General features: G+C 45.9%; 1 protein-coding gene across 5 annotated transcripts in view; it reads right to left on the bottom strand.

Annotated features, from left to right (window-relative positions):
• The window catches only part of ATP8A1 (ATPase phospholipid transporting 8A1), a 291,307-nt gene that overhangs the window by 139,159 nt on the left and 138,800 nt on the right, over positions 1 to 13,348 (bottom strand). For all 5 annotated transcript variants that reach the window (XM_069744529.1, XM_069744527.1, XM_069744530.1 and 2 more), the window contains exon 11: positions 7,053 to 7,164. In XM_069744529.1, coding sequence (XP_069600630.1) covers positions 7,053 to 7,164 — 112 coding nt within the window. The remainder of the gene's footprint in view (positions 1 to 7,052; positions 7,165 to 13,348) is intronic.

Genomic DNA, 13,348 nt, shown 5'->3' with positions numbered 1-13,348 from the left:
TGAACGGGAGCTGAACTATAGTTCCGGAGAACGGCCACAATATATTATATGGCACTGCGGCTCCATACAGGGTGTACATTCGGCCCCACTGGAGTTAGTAAAAGCTTATTGTGTGGAGGTGCTGACCCCCCCATCTCATACTGAAGACCTACCATAAAGAAAGACCATCACTACCCAAGACCTGGGCAAGCCCCTCAAAGTGACAGTGTCAATGCTTTGTGCTCTGTTAACTGTCAGGTTACAGCTTGCAGCCTCATGGCATGTAAAGTGTTAATTGTCGAGTTAACATTTGCTACATCTGTGCATAAAAGACATGTGGGTGGGGCTAGATTTAGGAGAATAGAGTGGTGCAAGGAAAAAGTTACCAAACAATTACAGTTTTCTCTAGCAATTGTTTTGACACCTTTCACCCATTGATCTCAAATTCTTTTATAAAGGGGTTTCCGAAAATACATACCGTACATATAGATGGTTCATTATGCATTATAATCAGACATTCACATCGACCATATACAAATTAAAGAAGCCCACCTCCTTTTCTTCCTCCAAAGTTTTTATCCTCTTAATACATTGCAGGCATCATAATATACAGCCCAGTGTACTTACACTTGCTCATTTTGCCTTTCTACCCAGCTAATTCTCCTCTTCTATTTGCTCTATGTAGAACAGGAAGTCTCTTGTCCCTACGTATATTATTCCTCTCTTCGTCTTCTGACCCAGCTGCTCCCTCCTCCCCGACAAGGACTTTTGCAGTGACTCATGACTCATGCAAGGAAAGCATTAAGCTACTTACTGGTAGCGGCATTTCTCGGAGGCCCATGACAGCACGACGAGCACGACGAGAGAGGGGATCCGCCCATTAGGAACAGGAAACCTACAGATACAAAAGGGCGGTACCTCTCCCTTGCCTCAGTTGTATTTCAGAGTCTTGAGAGGACTACCGCGGTTAGTGGTACACAAAAATATACACTATATACAGATTATATACAAAAATAGCAGACATCTATTGGGACTGGTATCATATTGTGAAATATATACATTTATATGGAGTGCAACCCCCACGTGAATAGGGAGGGAACTAAGGGTGCTGTCATGGGCCTCCGAGAAATGCCGCTACCAGTAAGTAGCTTAATGCTTTACTCGGACTCCCATGACAGCACGACGAGAGAATTACAGAGATGTAAGCTTCCTTAGGGAGGGACTATGGCCTGTAGCACCCTTAACCCGAATGTGAGATCAGAGGAAGCCCCCAAATCCAACCTATAGTGCTTAAAGAAGGTGGACGGGGATGACCATGTGGCCGCCTTACATATCTGGTCGATTGATACTCCAGACTTTTCCGCCCAGGATGTAGCCATGGCCCTGGTGGAATGCGCCCTCAGATTCTGCGGAGCCGGACCCCCACCTGCAGTGTAAGCCAAAGAGATAGCCTCCCTAATCCACTTTGCTAGTGTGTACTTTGATACCCTAAGTCCCTTTCTAGGGTTTTGGAAAGATAAAAACAACGCATTATCTTTCTTCCAAGTGTCAGTAATAGAGATGTATTCTAGCAGGCATCTCCTAACATCTAATGTATGGAGTAGTTCTTCTTTAGGGTTGGAGGGATTGGGAAGGAAGGATGGTAAAACTATCTCCTGTGTCCTGTGAAACCGTGATGACACTTTCGGTAAATAGGCTGGGTCCGGTCTGAGGATTACTCTGTCTGGTAGAAACTCTGTATAAGGGGATACCCTGGAGAGCGCTTGTATGTCTCCAACTCTACGAGCAGATGTAATTGCCACAAGAAAGGCTGTCTTAAGAGATAGGGCCTTAATTGAAGCTGAATGTAATGGTTCAAACGGCTCTCTAGTCAATGCTGACAGGACTAGGTTGAGATCCCAAGGCATAGATCTATCTTTATGTATGGGTCTAGATCTAATAGAAGCTTTAATGAACCTTGAGATCCAATAATTATTGGCGATGTTACATGAAAATAGAGCCCCTAGGGCCGAGACCTGTACTCTTAGAGTACTAGTGGATAGATCTAGCTCTAGGCCTTTTTGCAGAAATTCTAAGATTTGTGTAATAGGTAATCCCTCTTCTAAATTAAAATCAGAAGAGGCCAGAAATTTCCGCCAGGTCCTAGCGTAGATTGTTGTGGTTATTTGCTTTCTACTTTTCATAAGGGTCTCAATTAGACTCGGGGAGAACCCTTTGCTTTTTAGTAACGCCCTTTCAAAATCCATGCCGTTAAATGGAGATTCTTTACTTGAGCATGACTGATCGGACCCTGGTAGAGCAGATCTGGAATCTCCGGAAGCACCCAGGGGTCCTCCACTGACATGATCCTGAGCCAAGTGAACCAGGCCCTTCTGGGCCAGAATGGGGCAATCAATATAACTCTGGCTCGATCTTCTCTTATCTTCCTGACTACTAAGGGTATCAGGCCTAGTGGAGGAAATGCATATGCCAGTTGAAAATCCCATCTGATCAGAAAAGCGTCTACCGACAGAGGATTTTCTCTGGGATTTAGGGAACAAAATTTTGTTGTCTTCCGGTTGTCCCTGGTAGCAAATAAGTCTACTTCTGGATGTCCCCATTTGTGGACGATCTGATCGAACACGTAATTGTTTAGGGACCATTCCCCTTGTCTCAAGGTGTTGCGGCTTAGAAAGTCCGCTTTGATGTTTTCTTTTCCTCTTATGTGTAGAGCAGTTAGGGATAAGAAGTGATTTTCTGCTGTCTGGAACAGACGATCCGCCACTCTCATCAGTGACTCGGAATGAGTTCCACCCTGATGATTTATGTATGCGACCGCCACCTGGTTGTCCGATAGGATCTTGACATGATGACCCTGTAGATATATGAGGAATTTTTTCACTGAAAGCTCTACTGCCATTAACTCTTTCTGGTTGGAGGAGGCTGATGTTAGGGGAGGGGACCATAGACCCTGAACCATCATGTCATCCATGTGTGCTCCCCAACCCGTAGGGCTAGCGTCTGTAGTTACCACACGTGTTACCTGTGACACCCAGGGAACTCCCGCCGATAAGTTTTTACTGTCTAGCCACCACCTAAGAGAAGTGAGTGCTTTTGGACCTAAGGTAATCTGATCCTGCAGGGACCCCTGTAAGATTCTATCATTAACCAGCACCTCGGATTGTAATGGTCTGGTGTGGAACTGGGCCCAACGGACAGCGGGAATGCAAGAGGTTAAAGAACCCAATAGTGACATAGCCTGTCTAAGGGTCATGGATGGCTTATCAATTGCCCTAGACACCTGTTGTTGGATATGTAACAACTTGTCGGGTGGAAGACAACACTGTTGGGATTCTGAGTTTAACAATAGTCCCAAAAATCTTTGTATTTTCTGGGGCTGTAAACGAGATTTTTCGTAATTTACGATCCACCCCAGATGCTCAAGTTCGGATGTGGCTGTCTCTAGCTGAGAACGGCAATGGTCTTCAGAGCTCCCTACTATAAGAAAGTCATCCAAGTAGGGAATAATTAGGATGTCAGACTCTCGTAAGTGTGCCATGACTTCGGCCACTAACTTTGTAAACACCCTAGGAGCTGCTGATAAGCCGAAGGGAAGAGCTCTGAACTGGAAATGGCGAATCTGGCCCCCCATTGACACAGCTACCCTCAGGAATCTCTGGAAGTGTTCATGTATTGGAACATGATAGTATGCATCTTTTAGATCTACCACTACCATGAAACAGTGATTAAACAACATTTTTATTGCTGAATTGATTGTTTCCATTTTAAATGATTCATTGACCAGGAACTCATTAAGACATCTGAGATTAATGATCGTTCTAAAAGATCCGTCTGGTTTCTTAATCAGAAAAAGAGGAGAATAAAATCCCCTTCCTCTTTCTGATTCCGGAATTTCAATCAGCACGTTCTTGGAACATAAGTTGATAACCTCTGCTTCCAGGGCTGCTTGCTCAAGGGGGGAGGAACGTAAAGGGGTTAATTTAAATTTTTCACGAGGCCAGTGATTGAAGTCCAGTTTTAGACCTTCAGTAATGATGCCTCTGACCCATTTACTGTTTGTAATGTCAAGCCAAGCTGAAGAGAATGCTGACAGTCTACCCCCCACAGGGATCGCTAGTCATTGGTCCGGTTTTTTCTGATCCTTTGAAGAACGGCGAAACATATAGCCCGTACCTCTACCGCGTCTGTCTTCCCATCTGAAACTTTCTCTAGTGGGAGAGGACCCGCGTTTTTTCCCGCGACCAAATCTCCTTCGATTGAAGGGCCGGCGGTAAGATGAATATAGACTGGGGAATTTCTTTTTGTCATCCCCTGCTTTTTCCAACAACTCGTCCAGAGTTGGACCGAAGAGATATTGTCCTTCGCACTGAATGGCGCAGAGCTTGGTTCTAGACTGAATGTCACCTGACCAGCATTTCAGCCACAAGGCCCTGCGAGCCGCGTTGGATAGTCCTGCCGCTCTGGCCGCCATTCTGACAGAGTCCACCGATGCGTCCGATAGGAAGGCTGCAGCATTCTGGATGGTCGGTAGAGCCTTCAGAATAGTATCCCTGGATGCACCGTCCTTAAGCTGAGACTCTAACTGATCTAGCCAGACCATTAAAGATCTGGCCGTACATGTTGCCGCTACGGCTGGTCTGAGAGATCCAGCCGCCATCTCCCAGGTACCATTAAGGAATATATCTGCCTTTCTGTCCAGAGGATCCTTGAGGTTTCCCATATCCTCAAAGGGTAATGAGGCCTTTTTTGACGCCTTTGCAACAGCCGCGTGCAGTTTAGGAGCTTTATCCCATGTATCCACAACCGGATCGTCAAAGGGATACCTGCGTTTTAACGCTGGTGGTAAGGCCCCCTTTTTTTCTGGTTTCTTCCATTCTCTAAGGATTAAGTCCTGAATCTTTTCGTTTACCGGGAAAGATCTATGTTTTTTACGATCAAGTCCGCTAAACATCATCTCCTGTTTCGAGGGCTGTGATTTAGGTTCCTCTATACCCATGGTGCCTCTGACTGATTTGACGACTTTGTCGATTCTATCCAAGGGTAGACAGAATCGTCCTGACTCCTCATCTGATGAAGAGGAGAGAGGACTGGAGAGATAGGAATTCTCCTCTCTTTCTTCCTCTGAAGAATTAGAGTCCAAGAGAGTCCTATGCTTTGAGCCTTCCGCTTGGGATAGGGACCGTAGTGATTCCCTTACTTCCAGCCGGATCATTTCCCTCAGATTTGCCGGAGTTACGGACTCTTCTGCTACCTAGGGGAGGACAATATAGGAGATAACTAATATCTGACCTAAAGTCACTACCACCAACCCGCTCCTGTAGACCTCACCGTCTGCTGTATACAGGGGGCACATAATTTTTTTGAACAAGAGTCAGGTAGAGGGACTCCACAGAGGGCACATTCCTTATGTTTAGACTTCCCCGTACTCTTCTTCCCCTGGAATGATAAAGTATAAAGGGGCCCGCGTCACAGAGTGAACTTTCACGTAGATCACTTACCCGTGCGCCAAAGTACAACACCGGAATCCGAGGGGTCTCTTTAGTCGAAGCTCTGGATCCTTGTTCGGAAGAGCTCTTACGACTGGGCTGGTCGCCTCTATCCTTCTGTTTGGGCTTCTGACGTACCTCGTCTGGCAGCTGCTGCTGCTCACCACCACTCTCCATGACGAAATGCGACCAAAAGCAGGGATCTGACATCTCCACCTGCATAAATACCCCTTGGATCCGGTCAGCAGATGGGCCAGCGCTGTCCCTATTGGCCCAGGATACAGCAGAGGGCAGGAGATCTTGCGGTCAAAAACCGGCACACAAACGCGATGGGCGCCGCCATATTGGAACGACTGCGCATGCGCAGACGTCCGGCGACCCGGAAGCGGCCGCTAACTCCGCCCCCCCACGTCACTGCACCCGGAAATGCTCCAGCACGCGCTGAGAGCTGTGCAGGACGCCGGGGAATGGAGCGCAGCGCTCCGGGAGCTCACCCACACGCCTGAGCCCGGCACCCGCAGCCCCACCATACCGCTGCACCACCAATGGGAATACTTACCTGCGCTGACGCTGATGGAGGCAGGAAATCCTCCGGACTCCGCTCCCTGCTGCGAACGCCACTGCCGTGAAGTCAAGCAAGGACCACCGTGGCGTCTCCAGGGATCTCCGCACCGGCCGAGGTAGGAGACCCCCCCGCTACCGTAATCGGCCGGCCGGCCTGGGCCTTCTGTCTGTAGGCACCCGTCCCCTCAGGAACAGGAAACCAACTGAGGCAAGGGAGAGGTACCGCCCTTTTGTATCTGTAGGTTTCCTGTTCCTAATGGGCGGATCCCCTCTCTCGTCGTGCTCGTCGTGCTGTCATGGGAGTCCGAGTAAAAGACACCTTCTGATTCTACATAAAGCTTAGAAAGATTCAGATAGCCTGCCTTTAATCACGTGATGTCATAGACCTAATGAAAAAAAGTAGTGTTAGCTGGGTAGAAAGGCAAAATGAGCAATTGTAAGTCCACAGTGCTATATACTATGATGACTGCAATATATTAAGAGGATAAAAACTTTGATGGGAGTGTTTATATAAAATTATAGAAAAATGTCCTGTGACCTAGAAAAAAAGGTGTTAAAGGGTTGTCAGGTCCACACTATGTGACTGCAGACTTATGAATCCCCCCAAAGTACGCACTGTGAGGATTCACCGGTTTCTGAGCCAAGACCAGAGGGTATGTATGTGTTATACATACTCCCGCCAGTGGGCGTGGCCTCGCTCCATACACTTGTATGGAGTGAGGCCGCACCCCGACAAGGAACTCAGCAACCCAGTAAGCGTGGCCTCGCTACATACACTTGTATGGACTCTGGCCGGGAGTATGTATAACTCAGACATACCCTGGTGGGACTACAGCAGATTATGGCATGACCAGCAGCTACCTGACCACTGTGGCCACTGGTTGGCTGAAAGGTCAGGTGGTTGGGACATCTTCTCCTCCAGACCGGCAGAAGGAAATAAGCAAGCCTTTTTTGTTTCAGGATCCATTTGCACAGCTAGCTTTAAAAAAAAGAAAGAAAAGACGCTAAGATAATGGGTCTCACCTGCACAAGCTTTGTGTCGTGACCTGTGTAGACAACGATGCCATGAACCCACTGAGTATTCCTCAGCTGAGCTCCTCTCAGAAGAATTTGGTCTGGACCTAATGGGACGGTGCTAAAGGACGACAAGACAAACATGGTTAGACCCAAGTCTTCATACAAGGCAAGTCCACACCGCCTCCCCAATGAGGTGAGACTGATGACATTTCTAGAGAGGATGCTGTATGTATCACTACCATTGGTAAGGCATGGAATCCAGTATTGTCAGAGTCAGAAATAAAAGTGAAAAATCAGTAACTTCCTCCTGGGCTCAATGGCCAGATAAAAAAAATTGGAACTTTAAATCTCCATTAAAAACACAAGTTTAAAAACAGGATATTCTGTAATAATTTCCTTCCAACCTGAAAATGTAACCGTTTCTTGATCATGGCATGCCGGTGATGGACGAAGGTTAGATTCTTCACGTGCTCATCATCCTTCCCAACCTGGATCTACAGTCCACGCACCTTAGAGAGTTCGTGCTTTACCATGAGGGGAGAGGAACAATCCCCAATTTCCATTTTGTAGTTGTAGTTGTAGAATTTTCAAAGCTTCATTCCACCAGTGGCATCGAATATAGCGTCAATGGCGCATTTCAGCTCTAAGCCTTTTTCATACACAATGTTTGAAAATGTAGAGATGAAACGCATCATGGATGCCATATTCGATGCCACAGATAGAATGAAGCTTTGAACATTCTACAGCTAGGTGACCACCAGTATTTCCACTTTTAAAATCATAAATACAATTTACAACATATTAAAGTCGAACAGTCGATCATCTCATGTGTACAGGGTCCTCCTAAACCTGCCTGCTGGATGATGTTGGGAGAGGGAAGGAGCAGGCATTTCTAGACGATTGACCAGGAGATAAGCCGTCGGCGGAGATGTCTGCTAATGGATTACTCCACTTTTGCCATATAAAACACATGTATGCTCTGCTGAGTTGATAGAGCATGTGTTTTAGGGATAAGGGATCAGGGAAGATCTAGCTGATGTGTTTAGCCACATGAAGGACCCGTTGTTCCTCAACTTTGAAGAGAGACAATGCACAGTGAGGAGTTTATCCAGGAAAATCAAAATATACAATGTGTCACTACTCTGGATGGCAATAATATTAATAGGATTGTATCAACATGACAACCATAGATCACATGGATGGCCCCTATCTACAGACCGGATGGCCCCCTATCTACAGACCGGATGGCCCCCTATCTACAGACCGGATGGCCCCCTATCTACAGAACGGGTGGCCCCCTATCTACAGAACGGGTGGCCCCCTATCTACAGACCGGATGACCCCCTATCTACAGACCGGATGGCCCCCTATCTACAGACCGGATGGCCCCCTATCTACAGACCGGATGGCCCCCTATCTACAGACCAGATGGCCCCCTATCTACAGACCAGATGGCCCCCTATCTACAGACCAGATGGCCCCCTATCTACAGACCAGATGGCCCCCTATCTACAGACCAGATGGCCCCCTATCTACAGACCAGATGGCCCCCTATCTACAGACCAGATGGCCCCCTATCTACAGACCGGATGGCCCCCTATCTACAGACCGGATGGCCTTTAGCAAGGAATTCTCCATTTGTAATCTCTAACTGAGGCAGGGAGTAACTCTACTTCCCAATGGAAGCTACATATAGCCCACAGTATGTCACAAAGCAGATCCCCTACATACAGTATACACAGCAGATCCTCTATATACAGTATACACAGCATGTCACAGCAGATGCCCTACATAAGTATACAAGCAGATCCTCTATATACAGTAAACAGCATATAACAGCAGATCCCCTACATACAGTATATACACATGTCACAGCAGATCCTCTATATACAGTATACACAGCAGATCCTCTATATACAGTATACACAGCATATCCCCTACATACAGTATACACAGCAGATCCCCTACATACAGTATATACACATGTCACAGCAGATCCTCTATATACAGTATACACAGCAGATCCTCTATATACAGTATACACAGCATATCCCCTACATACAGTATACACAGCAGATCCCCTACATACAGTATACACAGCAGATCCTCTATATACAGTATACACAGCATGTCACAGCAGATGCCCTACATACAGTATACACAGCATGTCATAGCAGATCCCGTACATACAGTATACACAGCAGATCCTCTATATACAGTATATACAGCATGTCATAGCAGATCCCGTACATACAGTATACACAGCAGATCCTCTATATACAGTATACACAGCATGTCACAGCAGATCCCCTACATACAGTATACACAGCATGTCATAGCAGATCCCGTACATACAGTATACACAGCAGATCCCCTACATACAGTATACACATTCACGGTGGAAAATGAAATGCTAGGTGAAATCCCAAGAAACAATGAAAACCCTATATTAAGGGTCACCAATCTAACCCAAGAAGAGGTGTGAAACCGGCTAAATAAGATTAAAATAGATAAATCTCCGGGTCCGGATGGCATACACCCACGAGTACTAAGAGAACTAAGTAATGTAATAGATAAACCATTATTTCTTATTTTTAGGGACTCTATAGAGACAGGGTCTGTTCCGCAGGATTGGCGCATAGCAAATGTGGTGCCAATATTCAAAAAGGGCTCTAAAAGTGAACCTGGAAATTATAGGCCAGTAAGTCTAACCTCTATTGTTGGTAAAATATTTGAAGGGTTTCTGAGGGATGTTATTCTGGATTATCTCAATGAGAATAACTGTTTAACTCCATATCAGCATGGGTTTATGAGAAATCGCTCCTGTCAAACCAATCTAATCAGTTTTTATGAAGAGGTAAGCTATAGGCTGGACCACGGTGAGTCATTGGACGTGGTATATCTCGATTTTTCCAAAGCGTTTGATACCGTGCTGCACAAGAGGTTGGTACACAAAATGAGAATGCTTGGTCTGGGGGAAAATGTGTGTGAATGGGTTAGTAACTGGCTTAGTGATAGAAAGCAGAGGGTGGTTATAAATGGTATAGTCTCTAACTGGGTCGCTGTGACCAGTGGGGTACCGCAGGGGTCAGTATTGGGACCTGTTCTCTTCAACATATTCATTAATGATCTGGTAGAAGGTTTACACAGTAAAATATCGATATTTGCAGATGATACAAAACTATGTAAAGCAGTTAATACAAGAGAAGATAGTATTCTGCTACAGATGGATCTGGATAAGTTGGAAACTTGGGCTGAAAGGTGGCAGATGAGGTTTAACAATGATAAATGTAAGGTTATACACATGGGAAGAGGGAATCAATATCACCATTACACACTGAACGGGAAACCACTGGGTAAATCTGACAGGGAGAAGGACTTGGGGATCCTAGTTAATGATAAACTTACCTGGAGCAGCCAGTGCCAGGCAGCAGCTGCCAAGGCAAACAGGATCATGGGGTGCATTAAAAGAGGTCTGGATACACATGATGAGAGCATTATACTGCCTCTGTACAAATCCCTAGTTAGACCGCACATGGAGTACTGTGTCCAGTTTTGGGCACCGGTGCTCAGGAAGGATATAATGGAACTAGAGAGAGTACAAAGGAGGGCAACAAAATTAATAAAGGGGATGGGAGAACTACAATACCCAGATAGATTAGCGAAATTAGGATTATTTAGTCTAGAAAAAAGACGACTGAGGGGCGATCTAATAACCATGTATAAGTATATAAGGGGACAATACAAATATCTCGCTGAGGATCTGTTTATACCAAGGAAGGTGACGGGCACAAGGGGGCATTCTTTGCGTCTGGAGGAGAGAAGGTTTTTCCACCAACATAGAAGAGGATTCTTTACTGTTAGGGCAGTGAGAATCTGGAATTGCTTGCCTGAGGAGGTGGTGATGGCGAACTCAGTCGAGGGCTTCAAGAGAGGCCTGGATGTCTTCCTGGAGCAGAACAATATTATATCATACAATTATTAGGTTCTGTAGAAGGACGTAGATCTGGGTATTTATTATGATGGAATATAGGCTGAACTGGATGGACAAATGTCTTTTTTCGGCCTTACTAACTATGTTACTATGTTACAGCAGATCCTCTATATACAGTATACACAGCATGTCACAGCAGATCCCCTACATACAGTATACACAGCATGTCATAGCAGATCCCGTACATACAGTATACACAGCAGATCCTCTATATACAGTATACACAGCATGTCACAGCAGATCCCCTACATACAGTATACACAGCATGTCATAGCAGATCCCGTACATACAGTATACACAGCAGATCCCCTACATACAGTATACACAGCAGAGCCTCTATATACAGTATACACAGCATGTCACAGCAGATCCCCTACATACAGTATACACAGCAGATCCTCTATATACCGTATACACAGCATGTAACAGCAGATCCCCTACATACAGTATACACAGCAGATCCTCTATATACAGTATACACAGCATGTCACAGCAGATCCCCTACATACAGTATACACAGCATGTCACAGCAGATCCCCTACATACAGTATACACAGCAGATCCTCTATATACAGGATACACAGCATGTAACAGCAGATCCCCTACATACAGTATATACAGATCTATATACAGTATACACAGCAGATCCCCTACAGTATACACAGCAGATCCCCTACATACAGTATACACAGCAGATCCTCTATATACAGTATACACAGCATGTCACAGCAGATCCCCTACATACAGTATACACAGCATGTCACAGCAGATCCCCTACATACAGTATACACAGCATGTCACAGCAGATCCCCTACATACAGTATACACAGCAGATCCTCTATATACAGTATACACAGCATGTCGCAGCAGATCCCCTACATACAGTATACACAGCATGTCACACAGCAGATCCTCTATATACAGATTTGGGTTCCAGAACCATCTCTATGCTGACGACACCCAATTATACACTTCTTCCCCCGACATTACCCCTACCCTAATTCAAAATACCAAGGATTGTCTGTCTGCTGTCTCTATCATCATGTCCTCCCTCTGAAACTAAATCTCTCCAAAACTGAACTTCTTGTGTTTCTCCCCTCTACTAACCTCACTCTACCCAACATCGAAATTACCCTGGAGGGTTCAACCATAAGGCTTGGTTCATATTGCGTTAATGTGACCGCGCTAACGGACAGCGTTGCACGGCGAAATTAACGCCGTGCAACGCGTCCGTTAGCGCGCCCATTAACAGCAATGGGGACGCGCATCACTAGCGCGTGCCATTTTCGGCACGCGCTGGCGATGTGCCGGTGTTTTGTGGCGCGCCGCGGACGCTGCTTGCAGGCCCTGCGCTTAGTAACCCAATATTTACCCTGGTTACCCGGGGACTTCGGCATCGTTGAAGACAGTTTCAACGATGCCGAAGTCTTTCCCCTGATCGCTGGAGAGAGCGGTCTGTGTGACAGCTCCCCAGCAACCACACAACGACTTACCAACGATCACGGCCAGGTCGTATCGCTGGTCGTGATCGTTGGTAAATCGTTTAGTGTAACGGTACCTTAAGACTAACATCCCCCTGTAATCCGAACCTCGCACCTCCGTCTCCAAGACTTCTCTCGTGCTGCGCCAGCTCTTTGGAATGCACTTCCCCCAGATGATCAGACTGATACCTAGCCCCGACCTATTCAAGCGCGCTTTAAAAACCCATCTCTTCAAACAAGCCTACCACATCAACTACTCAGTAAACTAACTTTGTCCTGTTCCCGCCTTCCAAATATTATCTGCATGTGAATCTGCACCCTACTATTCATCTGTCTCCACACCCTCCATGCACACGATAACTGCACTTGTTACTTGACTATTGCACTTAAACACACGGGCTGATGACAGGATCATGCAGCTTTATATGAAAATCCCTATTTATTATAATTGCCAGACCTGAAATAACAAGCACTTTTCACCTATTGTGTCCCCCCATTTCCTTGTAGATTGTAAGCTTGCGAGCCGGGACCTCACCCCTAATGTCACTGTTTAAATGGTCTTAACTTGTACTGAATTTATTGTCTGTACATGTCCCCGCTTAATTGTAAAGTGCTGCGGAAAATGTTGGCGCTATACAAATAAAAATTATTATTTATACAGTATACACAGCAGATCCCCTACATACAGTATACACAGAAAGTCACAGCAGATCTCCACATACAGTATACACAGCATGTCACACAGCAGATCCCCTACATACAGTATATACAGCATGTCACAGCAGATCCTCTATATACAGTATACACAGCAGATCCCCTACATACAG

This window comes from Ranitomeya imitator, chromosome 1 (assembly GCF_032444005.1).
Source record: "Ranitomeya imitator isolate aRanImi1 chromosome 1, aRanImi1.pri, whole genome shotgun sequence".
Lineage (NCBI taxonomy): Eukaryota > Metazoa > Chordata > Amphibia > Anura > Dendrobatidae > Ranitomeya > Ranitomeya imitator.
The sequence above is the reverse complement of the archived record's forward strand: the minus strand, read 5'-3'. Positions and strand labels throughout refer to the sequence as shown.